The sequence below is a fragment of the Dipteris shenzhenensis genome, chromosome 22 (assembly GCF_047967505.1).
Source record: "Dipteris shenzhenensis isolate YYH24624 ecotype China chromosome 22, Dip_SZ_1.0, whole genome shotgun sequence".
Taxonomy (NCBI): Eukaryota; Viridiplantae; Streptophyta; class Polypodiopsida; order Gleicheniales; family Dipteridaceae; genus Dipteris; species Dipteris shenzhenensis.
Genome location: NC_141617.1, coordinates 31,416,845 through 31,434,844, shown reverse-complemented (window position 1 = coordinate 31,434,844; position 18,000 = coordinate 31,416,845). Strand labels below are relative to the sequence as shown.

Here is an 18,000-nt window from a genome sequence, read left to right as displayed (position 1 = left end):
ACACACACAAGCTTGGAAAGGTTCAGCCCTTGCAGTTGAACTTTAGTTGATCCTGTGCGGGATTATGCAAAGCATGCTGTTATCATTTTCTTTCCGGGTCGTATGTTGGGGTAAAGGCACATTGCCACCCTTTAAAAGTTATGACCCCTATGACTGTCTTAAGACAGCCATAGGGTGAATCCCTAATCCTAATAAAACTCTTGAGTTTGTGGTGTGGCTCAACACTTTTTACACACCCACACTTCCTTGTGTCTCTCTCTCTCTGTCTCCATCGTTCCACTCCCTCTCCCTTTCCCTCACAAGTGGTATCAGAGCCTCTACCTCTCCCTCTCATTTTCCGCTCTACCCCTCCCTCTCCCCTCAGACCTCGTGCCCTCAGCAGCGAGCGGGCGCACAGCAACGAGCGGGCACGACAGCAGCGCGCAGGAGCAGCCGCGCGCAACAGGTCGCACGCGGGCAGCTATAGCTGCAGCAGCAGCTAGCGGCTGCTAGCTGCTACCCGCCTAACGGCGGCCGCAGCCTACCAAGCGGCCGCAGCCAGCGCGCGCGCAGCACCGGCTGCGTGCAGCCCGTCGATCGGCTGCAAGGCAGCAACCGCGATAGGTACGGCCATCCGTACCTGCTGTACGGACGCCGTACAGGCAACCGTACCGTAGGGACGTGGCTGTATGGACGCCGCAACAAGCAGATACAGGTCGAAATTTTTTGGGGATCCGTGCCCTCGCAGGTACAAGGTACAGCAGGTACCCTGCGCAGATTTTTTTTTTGGGAGAAGAAGGAAAAGAGAGCACTCTGCTCTTCATTCCCGGAATTTTTTTTTTCAGTTCTAAAACTGTGTTTTTGAGGTACAGCAAGTACACTCGTGTCCCTCGTGCTTGAGGTGACTAGTGTCACAGTGTGTGGTGGTTGCACAGTTATTTTGTTTCGGGAAGGTCAGATGCCTTGATTTTGCAAAGGGCTTTTATGCTTTTGCTGAGTGCAAATCTCAGTTTTCGGGTGACAATTTCAAAGGGCTTTTGCCTGGAAGTGTATGCAGTGTATGCCTTGAGGCAGTGTGGAGCCAGGGTGCCCACATTGGTCTTGTTTCCGCAGTGTACTCAGTGACATTTCTTGCAGGTCACATTCTGTGTACGATACTTTGAAAATCTCAATTGAGCCACGCTTGGCCAGGGCGCATCGAGTTTACTCGGTCCCTAACTGTCCATCGTTGACAGTGCTCAAAAGATTTTCTTTTTGGTGTTTGTCCGTTGGGATCTGTGTTGTTACTGTGTACACAGGGCCGTTTATGCATTACTTTGTCAGGTGAAAGTGCCAGGAGAGCGCTGTATTTTGTATGCTACCTCAGTGTTGAGGTGTTTTTCACTTGGTACAGGTGTCAAATCAAGGTGCTTTTGCCCAGATTTTGCTTGTGAGCACTTGAGTTACTGTTTGAGACTTTCAGATGCCTTTTATCCCCTTGGCAGAAGGGTGATTGTTTGGGATTTGTCCCATACTTTGTTGCAGGTTTGTGACAGGCTGAGGTGTTTGGAGCCTTTTTCAGTGGACAAAACAATGTATGCCAAGTGGTTTATGCATATAAAATCAGTGCAATACCTCATCTGAGGTGGGAGAAGTGTCCAGGACAGCAGTGTTTTGTGCTTCGTCAGATGATGATGCACTGATAAAGCACTTGTGGAACAGCTGCAGCATTCTGAAGTTACTGTTTTATGCCTATTTGAGCACGGTACAGTGTGTCAGAAGGTACAGTGACTGGAGGGAAAATTTGCACTGATAAAGCACTTGTGGAACAGCTGCAGCATTCTGAAGTTACTGTTTTATGCCTATTTGAACACGGTACAGTGTGTCATAAGGTACAGTGACTGGAGGGAAAATTTTCTGTTTTGCTGCAGATTTTTTGACAGTAAAAAACAGCACTATTGTGAGTGCTCCTGGCTCTTGATAGAGCAGGTTTTCTGAGAAATCAGAATTTTATTTAGTCATTTTTTTGACTTACAGGGAGTCGGGCACTTTCCTTATCTGATATGGCATCAGGGGGAAGTGAATCTTCAATACTGAACATAAAGAAATTGGAAGGGGCACACAATTATGCATTATGGACAGAACAGTGTTTGAATGTACTTCTGCTAAAGAAGATTTCTAAGCCCATAAGGGTGAAGGGTGTCAAGCCATCTGGGATGGCAGATGATGAGTGGGAGGAGCTTGATTTGTCCGCAAGGGCTGCTATCATGCTTACTCTCACTGATTCTCTTGTGTTCAATGTTCAGGCTGAAAAGACCTCTTATGGCCTATGGCAGAGGCTAGAAGAGTTGTATGCCCAAAAGAGTTCAGCCAGTAAGGTTTATTGGTTGAAGAAGCTTGTCGACCTTCGCATGAAGGAAGGTACAGCTATGACCTCACACTTGAGTGAGTTCAATGCCATCTTTACACAGCTTATTGCACAGGGATTGAACCTTGATGAGGAGTTCAAGGCTACTTTCTTGTTGTGTACCCTCCCTGAGAGTTGGGACACTTTCAAGACCACCCTGTCTAATTCAAATGTCACTCTTATGTATGCTGATGTGGAGAGCTCTCTTCTCATGGAGGAGATGAGCAGGAAGAATAATGCGGGCAGCAAGTCTTCCAATGCTTTGCAAGTACAGGAAAGAGGTAGGACTCAGCAGAAGGGGAGATCTGCTGGCAAGTCCAAATCCCGCAGTCAGTCCCGTGGCAAAAAGGATATTGAATGCTTTTACTGTGGCAAGAAGGGACATGTGAAGTCTAAGTGCTTCAAGTTTATACAGGATCAGAAAGCCAAGAAGGCTGAGACAAAGGATGCAGGCACTGGAAGCAAAGGCAAAGGCAAGGCCAAGGCAGATGACTTGGATGCAGTGAATGTTGCAGCAGAGGATAGTGACAGTGACAGACATGATGTATTATGTTCTTTTGCTGTAATTGCACATACATTGGTTGTTGATGGCCATGACATGCACACCTGGCTCTTGGATTCAGGTGCTTCTTTTCATGTTACTCCTCATAGGGAGTGGTTTACTTCCTACACAGGTACTCATGGAGTTGTTCACCTTGGGAACAACTATGCATGCCAGATTGCAGGGATTGGCAGTATACAGATAGTATTCCCTGATGGACGCATATTTATGCTTGATGGTGTTCGCCATGTGCCGCAAATCAAGAAAAATCTGATTAGCACTGGCTTGTTGGATGACAGTGGTTACCACACCACATTTGGGGATTCCAAATGGGTGATTATTGATGGCCAGGTTATAGTGGCTGAGGGTTATAAGAGTGATACCTTGTACCCTCTTTATGTTTCCAGTGTAGATAATCATGTTGTTGCCATAACCGAGCTGCCGAAGGTTTCATTGTGGCATAGCCGGTTGGGACACATGTCCGTTAAAGGAATGCAAGAACTGTCACGTTTGGGTTATCTGCCGTCTCTTTCATTTTCAGATTTGCCTACTCGTGATCATTGTATTTTTGGAAAGCATTCTATGACTCCTCATAAGAGGAGAACTCCCCAGAATAGAGCACCGCTTGATCTAGTGCACACTGATTTGTGTGAGATGCCACAGCTATCACTAGGGGGTGCAAAGTATTTCATTACTTTTATTGATGATGCCACACGCAAAGTGTGGGTCTATTTCTTGAAGCATAAGAGCGATGCCTTAGATGCTTTCAAGAAGTTTGTCGCTCAGGTTGAGAATCGGACAGGACGCAGGCTGAAATGCCTCAGATCCGATAATGGGGGTGAGTATGTGTCACATGCTTTTGTACAGTTTTGCGAAGCTAAGGGCATTAAACAAGAACTCACAGCCCCTCATAATGCATCTCAAAATGGTGTGAGTGAGCGGATGAATCGAACTATTCAAGAGAAAGTTCGATGTATGTTGTCTTATGCTGCATTGCCCCATGGCTTTTGGGCAGAAGCCGTGCAAACAGCAGTTCACCTAATTAACAGGTCGCCGAACAAGGCTTTGGAGTTGAAAGTGCCAGAGGAGGTGTGGTCTGGCAAGCCACCTTCATATAAGCACTTACGTGTGTTTGGCTGCGAGTGCTTTGCTCATGTACGCAAAGAACTGCGCACCAAACTGGAGCCAAAATCTTTCAGATGCATCTTCATGGGTTACGGTGACGAAGGTGAAATGGGGTACAGGTTATGGGATCCCGTCAAACGGAAGATTATACGCAGCAATGACGTCATCTTTAAAGAGGATAGTGTACACAAAGAACCCGTGCAACCTGTGGAATACAGGAGGGTTGTTTATGATGATGTCGGACAGCAAAGAATGCCCATTAATATGCAGCAGCAGGCTGCTGTAAATAACCCTGTTCAAGAGGGTATACAGGCTGAAAATCAGCCAGACAATTTTGCCAATGATGCACCACTGGATATGCCAGCAAATGGCGCTGTAGAACAGCCAAATATGGTGGTACAGCCACCCGTCATGCATGACGAACAGGCTAGACAGCAGCCTAATCCGGAACATTTTGTTAGGAGGAGCACCCGTGTACAACGGCCTCCTGACAGGTTTGTTCCAGAAGCCAATAATGTGGCTGATTTTATCATGCTGACAGATTGTGGTGAGCCTTCCAGCTTCAAGGAAGCTATGGGAAGAACAGAGAAAAGGAAGTGGGAGAAAGCCATGCAGTCAGAAATGGACTCCCTACTTCAAAATGATACATGGGACTTGGTGCAACTACCTGCAGGCAGAAAGGTTTTGCCATGCAAGTGGGTTTACAAAGTCAAAGTGGATTCAAATTCTTTACCGAGGTATAAGGCCAGATTGGTTGCCAAGGGATTTAAGCAGGAGAAGGGCATTGACTCTGATGAGATCTTTTCCCCTGTAGTCAAGATGACTACTTTGAGAGCAATGTTAGCTCTTGTTGCTCATGAGGACATGGATTTATGTCAAATGGATGTGAAGACTGCTTTTCTTCACGAAGATCTCCATGATGAGATCTACATGAGTCAGCCAGAGGGATATGCTGTTAAAGGGAAAGAGCAGCTTGTGTGTAAGCTCAAGAGGAGCTTGTATGGACTCAAGCAGGCGCCAAGAGAATGGTACAAGAAGTTTGATGCCTTCATGCAGTCCCAAGGGTATCATAGGTGTGAGACCGATCACTGCTTGTACACCAAACGGGCAAAGGATGGCAGTTTGATGCTACTCATTCTATATGTGGATGACATGCTAATTGCCAGCAAATCTCAGCAGGAGATTAGTGCTTTGAAGAAGCAACTGCATAAGTCTTTTGACATGAAAGACTTGGGTGATGCGAACCATATTCTTGGTATGCGGATTATTCGTGACAGGTCCAAGGGACTTTTGTTTCTGTCACAGAAGAAGTACATTGACAAAGTACTGCAGAGGTTTAAAATGGAGGGGGGGAAGTCTATTAGTACCCCGTTGCCTCCTCATTTAAAACTCAGCAGTAAGGACAGCCCCAGATCAGATGATGATAAGACTGAGATGGCCAAGGTTCCGTATGCATCTGCAGTTGGTTCTTTGATGTATGCCATGGTTGCCACTCGTCCAGATATTGCTTTTGCGGTGGGAGTCATCAGCAGGTATATGGCAAATCCAGGCAAGCGGCACTGGGAAGCAGTGAAAGGAGTCTTGAGGTATCTCAAGGATACCAAAGACTTATGCATATGCTATGGTAGGCAAGATGCATTGGTGCATGGTTTTACAGATTCAGACTATGCAGGGAATGCAGATAACCGAAAGTCTACTACCGGTTATATTTTTACATTTGCAGGAGGTGCTATATCATGGGTGTCTCGGTTGCAGAAATGCATTGCACTGTCAACCACTGAAGCTGAATATGTTGCAGCCACTGAGGCTTGCAAGGAAGCAATATGGCTTACTCGGCTGGTGGGAGATTTGGGCATTACTGGAGATATGCCAGTTTTGCATTGTGATAGTCAGAGTGCTATCATGTTGGCAAAGAATCCGGTCTTTCATCAGAAGAGCAAGCACATAGATGTGAAATACCATTTCGTCAGGGAGGTACTGGAAGACAAGCGACTTGAGCTTGTGAAAGTGCATACTGATGATAATCCTGCAGATTTGCTCACTAAGAGCTTGCCTACAGAGCGGTTTGCACATTGTCGCCACATCATGGGATTAGGATGAGACCATTCTTATTTTATGGTCTTGTATACAGTAACTGTATATTGCTGTAATTTTTATTCTTTTCTCCCCTTTAGGCACATTGGCCTTTAGGTGGAAGGTTGTTGGGGTAAAGGCACATTGCCACCCTTTAAAAGTTATGACCCCTATGACTGTCTTAAGACAATCATAGGGTGAATTCCTAATCCTAATAAAACTCTTGAGTTTGTGGTGTGGCTCAACACTTTTTACACACCCACACTTCCTTGTGTCTCTCTCTCTCTGTCTCCATCGTTCCACTCCCTCTCCCTTTCCTTCACATCGTATGCCAGTTGCTACAGAAGTAGGAAATTGATTGCCCAGGACACGTGGTGGTTCTTTTGTTCGCAAGGTCCATTATGCAGCCAAGGGCTTTTTTGAAGTCATTATGACAAATGAGGAGCATAAGCAAGTGCTATTGGAGAATTCTCCTCTTTTTATGGGCAGCAAATGATACATGTGCTTCCATAGTCACCGACCAGGGATTACCAAGCTCTCATCAGGCATCGTTAATCCTGAATAACTGATTGCATTCTAGCAAAAAAAGCATCCCAGGCATAATCTATATTAGTGAAACTCTGCTGCGAAAGAGGCTGACAAGCACCATAGACCATTGCCTTATAAGCAGCATGCTCCAAATAACTATTCTTTACAATGAGCAACGTTCTTTGTAACAGCCTGTCATCTAGCATTTCATTTTATCATAGTGTTGCGGGTTGACCCTATACCAATGATCCAGGCGAGCCTGATAAGAAGAATGTGCATTATGTTGGAAAGTGTAGCCTGGCCAACATGGTTGCGATTCCTAGATTTTGCATTCTATGGAATACTGCTAATCCCACACCTGAATCTTGTTCTGTTATCGTGAACAATGTTGATATGGGGAGTGCCTTTTACAAGCTCAAGTGGGCAGGAGCTTGTTTTGAACGCAAAAAATTTGGACATATGGCCTTGCAATGTCCTTTGCGTGTGCAAAAAATGCCGCCAGAAGCTATGCCTACGAGATGCTGACAAAGGATACTGGTGGGTCTTATGCAGTCAAAAATAAACGCAATAGACAGGTTTTTGCAGCACAAGATAAAGGCAAAGCACCGATTGTTTCTAATGAGACTAATGGGAATGTTTCAGCTTCTCAAGCACAGGTAAAGGGAAAAATTTGAATGAAGCTTGGCAAAATCGAAGAAAAGTTATCTCAGTCATGAGACCATTACCTCCTCAGACATGGAATGGTACTTCCTCTAATGCCCATACCCTTGAACAAAATTCAGGTGTTGGCTTTACTTGGGCTGCTGTGACAGCCAGTCGTACTCTTTTCCCTGGAGGAAATTGTGGGTTTGCTGTCTTCCCAACAGGCGCTGGTGTCACCTCAGGGTAGAGGCCTTGATCCTGAGGTGGATATGCAGACTTGGTTCAGCCTTGCTTCACCTGTATATAAACTGTAAATATGCTGTCACAAATCAAATGTTTGACACTTAATGTACAAGGTTTGTGTGATGCTAGAAAATGGAAGCCAGTTTGGGTGTATCTCAAAATGTTTGACATTTAATGTACAAGGTTTGTGTGATGCTAGAAAATGGAAGCTAGTTTGGGTGTATCTCAATAATTTGCAGCCTGATATAGTGGCTCTACAAGAGCACAATCAGCATATGTATGCAGGACAAAATGGTCACTTTGCTATGATATCTTTTAGGCGGGAGAGCACTCTTTTTCAGGTGTGGTCTTTTTGGTGAAGCATGATTTCAGCCAACTGTTGCCTTTAATGACACTCAAAGCAGATGGATTGGTATGCCGTGTCTTGTTCAGGGAGATATCTTTGCTTCAATTTACACACCACAATCATCTCATAGTAGAGGTATGATTTGGGATGATATGCAGCGGTATCAATTCTGCTTGGGAAAATCAGCACATGCCGGATTCCTGGAAAAAAGGGCTTATAAAACTCTTCCCAAGAAGCACATCTATGAATCCTTGGCTGATTGGAGGCCTATCACTCTCATGCCTGTTATTTACAAGATCATCACTAAAACGGTTGTTGATCGTATCAAAGGGTATTTACATGATGGCCTTCATCCTGCACAATATGGTTTTGTTCCTCACAGGCGTATCACAGATAATATTGCAAATGCTTATGTTGGAATAGAATATGCCCAATACACGGAGCAAAATGTTCTATTATTGCATATTGACATTGCAAAGGCATTTGACACAATCCAATGGGATTTTATATCATAGACTATGCATGCATTGGGTTTTGGCCACACATTGCAGCATGTTATTTATTGGCTCTACAGTGATAGTAAAGCTGCCTGCATACTGTCTGGGGATATTTTTGAAGCATGGACTCTTCGTTGTTCAGTTCGTCAGAGCTGTCCACTTAGTGCACTTCTATATGCCATTGCCATGCATCCTATGCTTCAATACAAGGATCATCTATTGGCAACAGACATGCTGCATGGATTAGAGATTCCTGGAAGCAGCACTATAATTGCTTAGGCTTATGCTGATGATTCAATTTTTACTCCTTGGAATACTGAGCGGGATCTGTCCTCCCTGATGCATGCTCTATCTTTATATGGTTTGGCCGCTGGTCTTCATGTCAATTTTCAGAAATCTAAGTTATTACCTTTGCATTCCAAAGACTGGCATTCTCTTTTATGGCCAGGGGGAATTGTCCAACCCATTCAGCTGGTTCCCCATCTCGGTTACCCTTTAGGTTGGATGATTACTCGTCGTCAACAGTCTAACTGGATACTTGCAAAGCTGAAGGAAAAACTTGAATATTGGAAGTTAGCAACTTGGCCATTGCATGTCAGACTACGGATTGTTCAATCCATTTTGATGGCATATATTCAATTCTATTTACCTTTGATTATCTTCAGCAAGGGAGATCTTACATCTTTCATGTTTATAGTTATGGAAACCTTCTAGCAATCCAATCATGGCAAGAAAAGTTTGAGATTACTTTTGGTACAGCATCTCTGTTCGCCAAAGATGCATGGGGGTCTCAATATTCTTAACATTCATGTGCATATTCTTGCTCATAAAGGAAAAATGATGCTGCAATTCTTGCAGGGTTCTCAGCCTTGGGCTGCCATGATGCATCATTTGCTCTTACATCTCACCACCCCTATCTTTGGATATTGGCACCCCACTCACTGGGATTTTCTTTTGGATTGTATTATGGTAAGATCAAAGGTTGTCCACTGGTCTCCAACATGTTGATGCACTGGAAACATATCCTCTCGCATTTGGAATGGCATGGCCGGGATTCCTTGCAAGGAAATTCTCTGAGAGCTGAGAGTATTCATTGGTCAAGGGTTTTTGTCCCTCCACTGGCTTTACAGGAACCTAAACGTTCATACTTCACTAGTCTGAAAGGGATCCACTCGGTTGCAGATGTCATTCATGATGATGGAACCCTTCTTTCCTTTCCTTTGGCAGCTGCAAAATATGGTTTTGGCATGCATTATCGTCCTATATGGCACGCTATTACTCATATGCTTCAGCACTTTCAGCTAGTACCGCCACTAGAAATTGAGGACCGGTTCCAAGATTGGACTCTTCATTCGCTATGGTCGACATGCCGTCCTTTGAGGCTATCTCACATTATTGTATCTTCCTTATATAAAGTTCTTCTGCCCTCGCCATGGGTTTCACACAAGGCAAATCATCTTTCACAAATGAATCCTGCAAAGTGGAGATTCATTTTGAAATTCTAAAATCGTCCTACAAAGTGGAGATTCATTCACTGCGCGACTAATTTGGAATTCTAAAATTCCCCTTCGACAACAAGTTTTCTTGTGGAGAGTTTTGCTAGGTCCATCTGGGCAGCTTTTGGCACGCAGACATATTGCTCCACCTATTTGCCACAAATGTTTGGCTCCGCGGGAATCAGTGCCTCATCTTCTTTGGCATTGCTCCCACACCCGTGATTTCTTGGGCTTCCTTGGGCAGCGTTTGCGAACCAAATTTCAAAATGCTACTTTTGGGAAGTTTTTCTGGCTTTTGGGATTCACCCACCTAGACAGGACTTTGATTTATTTGTCACTTGGGCTCACTATTGGGCACTCTAGACTTTATGGAAGGACAGAAATCATACAGTCTTTGGTGATCCTACTTTCTCAACTAGGCACTCCTTGCAGCAATCTTTCTATGATTGTCTACAAACTCATTATATAGACTCTGATGTGTATACTTGTCTTATACAGAGATCTTTGCTTGATGTATTTTGGCTCATCCCATTTTGGGATAGTTACTCTGTAATATAAAGCATCAAAAATTTCACCCCAAAAAAAAAAGTGTGTATGGTGTGTGTGTGTGTGTGTGTGTGTGCGTGTGTGTGTGTGTGTGTGTGTGTGTGTGTGTGTGTGTGTGAGAGAGAGAGAGAAGGTGTGAGGCGCGAGGAGAGTCGTGAGGCTGCATACGCTGTTCAGAGTCGTGAGGTTGCATACGCTGTTCAGCGTCGTCCGTACTTCCATACGGCGGTCGTACCGTTCCCGTACGTCAGGGTTTCCTTACCTTCGCGTCCAAGCTCCCTTCCCCCCTGCACGCCCGTTCCAATCCTTCAGTCTTTCTTCCGCAGGTCCGTACAGTTTGTCCGTACTATCTCCGTCAAATTTTCCGTACAGTCCGTTAGATATCCCGTACAGTTTCTGTCAGCTTCTCCGTACAGTTTCTGTCACTCCTTTCCTGCAACCTGTAAATCCTTCCGTGCAGTTTCCATCAGCTTTTCCGTACGTCCGTGCAGTGCCTCAATTCAGCGTCCCTTCCGTACAGCTCTGTCAGCTTCTCCTTTCGTCCGTACAGTGATTCAGCCCTATCTCCTTCTCTTCGTTTGATATTTGTTGAATCCCCTAGCCCCCATGGCAGAAGCCAACAAGTATTATGTCAAGAGAGCACTCTCTCCTGAACCCAAAAGACAATCAAGGGAAACCTCTCCCCTCGTAGCTCCTTCTAAAGATGCTTCCTATGTGTTTGATATGTTAAATGATGATTTTCAACAAAATAGAAGGGAATGGATTCAACCTGCACCAGAACTCACTTACAAAATGAAGCTGCCTTCTCTTGTGCATCCTTTGAAGAAGCTCTCTCAAACTGCAGTTATCATCTTTTTCCCAGGCAAAATTCCCTCTGCTAATGATGTGGGACAATGAGTGAATTCTCTCCTAGGTGGATGCTATGTAGAAGGAGTCTATTTTGCCTCCCGGGGATTTTATGAAGTTCATCTTTTGGATGCCTTGACAAAACAAAAAATGCTGGAAATGTCCCCTTTATTTTTTGGTCGACAAATGGTGCATATCATGCCCTGGTCCCCTAATAAGGACTATCAGAACCTCATCAAGCACCATTGCCCTCTATGGGTTGAAGTGGTTGATTTTCCAGATTACATGAGAACAGAGCTTCTAGGTTTAGCTATGACATTGGGACAAGTGATCTGTCCCCCTCGTCCCACAGGTAATAAAAATCGTTTTTGCATCTTATGGGACACTGATAGACCGACCCCCTCCTCTATTGCAGTTGAGATTGAGGGTGTTAATTTGGGAAAAAAATATTTCACTTTAAAATGGGGCATTTTTGCTAGAGCTTGTTTTTCTTGTCACAAGTTTGGGCATCTTGCTTCAAAGTGTCCCTCTATCCTTCATCCACCTCCTCCAGCAGCTATTCCTCTGCTATCTAATAAAGGAGATTAGAAGACATATGTGGAAAAGATAGAAGCTAAAGGAGCAAAGCCATCAGTTCATATAGGGAGCCAGGCCAATTCAGCTCAAAATAAGGATAAAGGAAAAGGCAAGTTAGGGGAAAATAACTCATCTTCTCATGAGGGATGGCAGACTGCAAAGAAGACGGTGCCTCTCAAACAAAGACCTCTCCAATCTCGTAATTGGGATGCCTTTGCTCCTTCTCCAGGACAATCTTCTACCTCTCCAAGCAACCCCATCTCAAAGGCATGGGTTAATGCAGTCAAGAAGGGTCTTCCCCTTTATGAAAAAGATGATATTATCAGGGAATTGGATGCTGAGGGTCAGCAAGACCCTATGGCAATGGTAGAGGCTTGAAGCCTCCTTTTCTTTTGGAGGACCGATCATCTCTTGTATATATTTTCATGCGTGCTTCTCTTAAATGTTTCCTATAATATACAGGGCCTCTGCAACCAGAATAAATGGAGGCTTCTATGGCATTATATAAATACCACTCATCCGGATGTTGTGTGTCTGCAAGAGCATAATCAGCATTTTTTTGCTGGCCAGCATGGGTTTTTTTCTGGATATGATATATTTTATTCAGGATCTGAACAATTCTCTGGGCTGTGCATTTTAGCCAGACATGATCTGCAACCCTGGATAGCATATAATGATCATGGTGGACGATGGATGATTATCCAATGTATGATTAATCGAGAGATTTTTGAAATAGGATCTTTGTATGCCTCTCAAAATTCAGCTTTCAGAGCTCAAATGTGGAACTCCATCAGGCAATATCCTTGGTCTTCAAATGCTCTACTTTGTGGTGATTTCAACAATTCTCCTCACTGGAAGGACAATACCACACATAAATCCCATATGCTGCCCTCTGAAATCCAGCAATGGGAACATATGACATCATCACTTCAATTTGCAGATTTATGGACAGCAACTCACCCATCAGTTATGGGATTTACATATCATCATAATGCTTTTACAGAATATTGGGCCAGGCTTGACAGATATTATCTCATTCATGCTCAGCAATATGATGACTATACATGTCAAATGTGGACTGATTATTCACAACAATTATCTGATCATACTCCACTGTGGCTCACCCTTTCTTTTGGTATGCCTCTAGATGACTTGCAGCTCTCTTCAGTCGGAAATTTACAGGTCAATCAATTGTATCTCTCTCATGAAAAATTCCAGAATATGATCAGACTGGCTTGTAGGCCATTGCTATCCCATGCTCAAGAGGATCTGGACTTTGCTTGGACTTCTTTCATACATCGTATTCAAAATGTCATTAAGGAATATGGAAGATGGTACATGGCAGAAACCAGACAGCTATCCAATGGGCAAAATCATACAAGCAGTATTTGGTACAGATTAGTCATCAAAGATCTCTATCTGCTTCTGAGCAGCATTTATTGTCTTGTGCTTCCTCCATAATTGATGCCAATGATAAACGCAAGCTGTCCAAATGGCAGACCAGGGCCAGAGCTAAGCCTATGTTAGATAAGGGCTGTTCCTCGAAATTTTTTTTTGGAACTTACATGCACATAGACAAAGCCAATCTATCATGAGGGTCAGGAAACCAGACGGCCTTTGGACCCAGACTCTATCTCAGTTAGAAAAACAATGTTTGGATCATTTTCAGCTACTTTTTTCTCAGCCATCTTCTTCTACACCTCAGGTTGTTTCAGCTCGTAACAGATTTACTCAGCTTGTTTCTCCTATTGTCTCCTTGCAAAAAGCCTCAATGCTGGAAATGTCTTTTTCAGATGTTGAATTGGATGAAGCTCTTAGGCATTTGGGCAAACATAAATCCCCTGGCTGGGATGGTCTGACGGTTGAATTTTTTGAAGCCTTTTGGCCTGAATTGAAGGGTCCAATTCTGCAGTTTATAAATGTAGCCTGGCAGCATCAACATCTTCCCTCAGCTTGGAAGCATGGTCTGGTTAAGCTTGTGCCCAAAAAACCTCTATGTGAGTCTGTGGATGACTGGAGGCCAATCACTTTGATGCCGGTTATATACAAACTGATTGCCAAAATGTTGGTACATCGGATAAAGGACATCCTTCATGATGGACTTCATCCCAGGCAATATGGTTTTGTTCCAAGACGGCGCATACATGACAATATCTCTAACACTCTCATCGCAATGGAATATGCAAAATATTCAAATCAAGATGTGTTGGTCATGCAGGTGGATGTGGCGAAGGCATTTGATACAGTACATTGGGATTATGTCTCTCAAATCATGTTAAAACTTGGTTTTGGGCCAAAGCTAGTTAATGTCATATATTGGCTTTACTCAGATTCCACTCCACAATGCTTTATAGGGAATCATTTGTCTAAGTCTTGGACTCTCGAACGTTCAGTTCGACAGGGATGCCCTCTCAGTGCTTTGCTTTATGCCATCGCTTCACATCCTTTGCTTCTTTATATGGATCACATGGTTGATACTAGACAGCTAGAGGGGCTTCAAATTTCTGGTTCACGACCTTTCATTGCACAGGCCTATGCAGATGATTCATTCTTCATGCCAAAGAATAGTCCTTTGGAGATTCGCCTCTTGATGGATACCCTTTCAAATTTTGGGTTGGCAGCTGGTCTTAAAATCAATTTTCAGAAATCAAAACTCTTGCCTCTCAAGCATTGTGACTGGCATGCTATCCTGTGGCCAGGCCAGATTATTTATCCGGAACACATAGTAAGACATTTGGGCTATCCTATTGGCTGGAAAATCAGCAGAAAGCAACAAATGTCGTGGGTGTCAAACAAAATTCAGGACAAATTAGAATATTGGAAGATCTCCACTTGGCCTCTGCATGTACGGCTTCGAATTGTTCAGTCTATTGTTCTAGCTTATGTCCAGTTCTACCTTCCTCTATTACATTGGTCATCTCGAGATCTCACTTCCTTTATGTCTCAAGCCATGGAGATTTTTTGGAAAACTAAGCTTCATAAAAAAACTTTACGGCTGCTCAAAATGGACTTGCTTTGCTCACCAAGAATGCATGGTGGTTTGAATATAATAAACATCCAATTCATATGTTGGCAAGAAAGATCACTATGCTCAAGACATTTTTTCAACAAGAGCAGCCCTGGTCTATTATGTTGGCAATTTTGTGTGGACAGATGAGCACACATGCTTATGGACATTGGCTAGTTGATCCATCGGAAGTAGTACTTAGCAAATTTCAAGGTAAAATCCCTGGTTGTCCATTTTCTAATTCCTTGATTCACGACTCGAAGCAAGTACTCTCTCACATCAAATGGTCTCCCCATCCTGCTTCTATAGCTTCCTCACTAAGAATGGAAAGTATTCATTGGAGTGCTATGTTTTCCTCTCCCCTTGCTGTTCAACAACCCATCAGAGCTTACAATCTTATAAAAATGGGTATCCGGTTCATTGATGACGTGGTAGATATGCAGGGAAATATTCTCACTTTTCCAGTAGCATGTCGACAATATAATCTGGGGATGCATCATAGACCTATTTGGAAAGCTATTGCTGATCTCTTACTCCCTCTGGTTCCGATTCCAACATTGAATGCCAGAGACAGGCTTCAAGATTGGCACCTTCAGTCTTCAAATACAAGCATATCTTCTAGGCCTTTGCATTTATTGACTTCTATACAGGCTTATCGATTGATATTACCTCCTCCCTGGATTGCCCATCATGCTAATTCTCTATGGCATTTGAACAAGTCATTAGCCTGGTGGAAAGGAAAAATGCAATTGATATGGAAGTTGAAAATGCCATTGAAGCAACGACTCTTTTTATGGAGATGTATTGTTGGTATTCTTCCAGTAGGGGTGAAATTGGCTCAAAGACGGATAGCTTCACCTCTTTGTCCAAGATGTCACCTTACATCTGAGACTATTCCGCATTTACTGTGGTTTTGTTCATATTCCAAAGATCTTCTAGATAGAATCTCCTATTTTTTCTCTCTCAAATTTCCAGCACATAGGTTCTACAGTTTTTTCTGGATGTATGGCAAACTATCAGCTGCTTTGTCACAGTATTCTCTTTTCTTCCACTGGATCAGATACTGGGCCTTATGGACCCTCTGGCTGCAGCGCAATCAAGCATATCTGAATTCTCCCCTTCAGCATCCATATGAGTTCTTCCGAGCTTCATTGCGGCAGTGTTTATATGATGCCTTACATGAGGAAGATTCGGATACTTCTTGTATTCAGCTTTTCTTTTACTGCTTCTGATGGATAGGGCTTTGGCTCTCTTTTGAGCTCTACCCAAATGTAAATGATGAATGTTTCATAATATAAGTATCTTGGTTTCACCAAAAAAAAAAAAAGTGTGTGAGAGAGAGAGAGAGCATACATCTTACACATTGAGATTTTATTTTCTTTTTGCTTTTATTTTTTGTGTGACACACTCTCACCTCCTAGGACCAGGGGGGACAGGGCATCCAACCTATACTAAAAAGGGGGGAGTCGATCCCTCCAGATACCCTAACTAGCCAACCATCTAGGTATACATGCATACGAAGCCGTACTAACCCCTCTATCTAGTAGTCTGTATGGAGGACTATAGTGCCAACCTTGGTAGCCTCCAACTAGACAAATCCCAAATCCTATGTGGTTCTTTATCGGCACTGTGTTTCTTTATCCAAAGGTGCACACTCAGGATTCTCTCACAAGTCCACGCAGATTTAACTATTCACTTGGGGGATGGTAACATAGCTCCTAAGAGGAAGGGCAGGCTTTCCAATTCGCAATAAGGTGAGCTCCGTAGCTAATTCTAAGAGTCTGGACTCAATGATGCACATAAAGATCACATACGTCACTCTGCCATGCAGCCTCCATCCCACTACACAAGATGATGTCTAAGAGGTAGGGGGTGGCAAGATGTAGCCTTGCGGTAAGGGGGGCAACAACAGCCACCATAGTTGATGTTTAGCTGGACATTTTTTTAACCCTGTGCTTGATTTGAGACGAAGGTAATGAAGGATGGAGGGAAACTGCTGAGCATTGCGCTCAGGTTTGCAAGGTCTGGTCTCTGGGTATATTCTATATTTCACATGAACTGAAGACTCACCATACTAGCTGCTAGCGCCTTCTCCAGGGTACCTTAGGCACTGAACTATGACGGTCAGAAGCGGCTGTAAACGGCTGGGATTTCCTTCCTGTCAGTGCCCTCTCTAATACATGCAGAGCGCTGTTAAATTTCTCAAACATACTATAAGAGGTTTTTTCTTTGGGGGAAAAAGAGAAACAATAACTGCAATACCAGCTAGAGTAGGCTAGATCTTATGAAGGTCAAAGATCAATTATAGTGTAGAATATGTCCACCCTAAGCTCCTCAGCAAAGCTGACACTAAGCATGATCAACTTGGAATACAAGCCAGAAAACTTCAGTTACCAGGAAGGGATACCTTACAAGGCTTCAAACATGCTACTATTCTAATAGGATTGTGAAACGAAGCGCAGTCTGGCATTTTACTACTGAAGTAGATCAACACCCCGCAATACAGTCTATCTTTACAAATCCTGTAAAATTGATTTCTCTTTTCTCAGCATTGCACAGAGTCAAATTTTATCACATTAACAGTCCTCTAACACACTGGAAGAAGGGCAGACTACTTTCGTTCCTTCCTTCATATAATTGAATGATATTAAGATTTCAGCTCTATTGTCACTCACATTACAAAAACACTGTAGATTCTAGTGCTATGTACTTCCTCATTGAAAAACAGTAATTACTGTGAGATGCTTTGTTAAGAGGACAAAAATTAGAAACTCATTCACAGATTCTAACTGTTAACAGCAGCATAGCATATGAAACTCGTAGAACATTTTCAATAGAGACTCTGAATCCACCAGCTACACCAATATTCTTGCATCTTTAGACACAAACCTTCATTTTGGCTTGAGCAGCTTCGTCTGTTCCCAGATCCATTGATGCCATAGAGGCCATTGCCAACTGACCAATGTACTCTTCAAAGAGCTCACTCCCAAAAATCATTCCGAACACAGCCACAGGGTCCAACATTGTCTCACTGTATTGAACAAGAAGAACACTTTCAACATAGCTGTACTGTAGCAAGCAGTTGTCCTCTAAAGGAAAATTTGGAAAACCAATATGCAAAGTAGGCTTTGATAAGCGAAACCACCCATAATGGGCTCACAAACTGAAA

The 18,000-nt window shown here is 43.5% G+C and overlaps 1 protein-coding gene across 1 annotated transcript in view; it reads right to left on the bottom strand.

Moving 5' to 3' along the window:
• The window catches only part of LOC147888003 (chaperone protein dnaJ 10-like), a 69,099-nt gene that overhangs the window by 37,796 nt on the left and 13,303 nt on the right, over positions 1-18,000 (bottom strand). Inside the window, exon 4 of the mRNA XM_087393342.1 lies at positions 17,721-17,862. Coding sequence (XP_087249468.1) covers positions 17,721-17,862 — 142 coding nt within the window. The remainder of the gene's footprint in view (positions 1-17,720; positions 17,863-18,000) is intronic.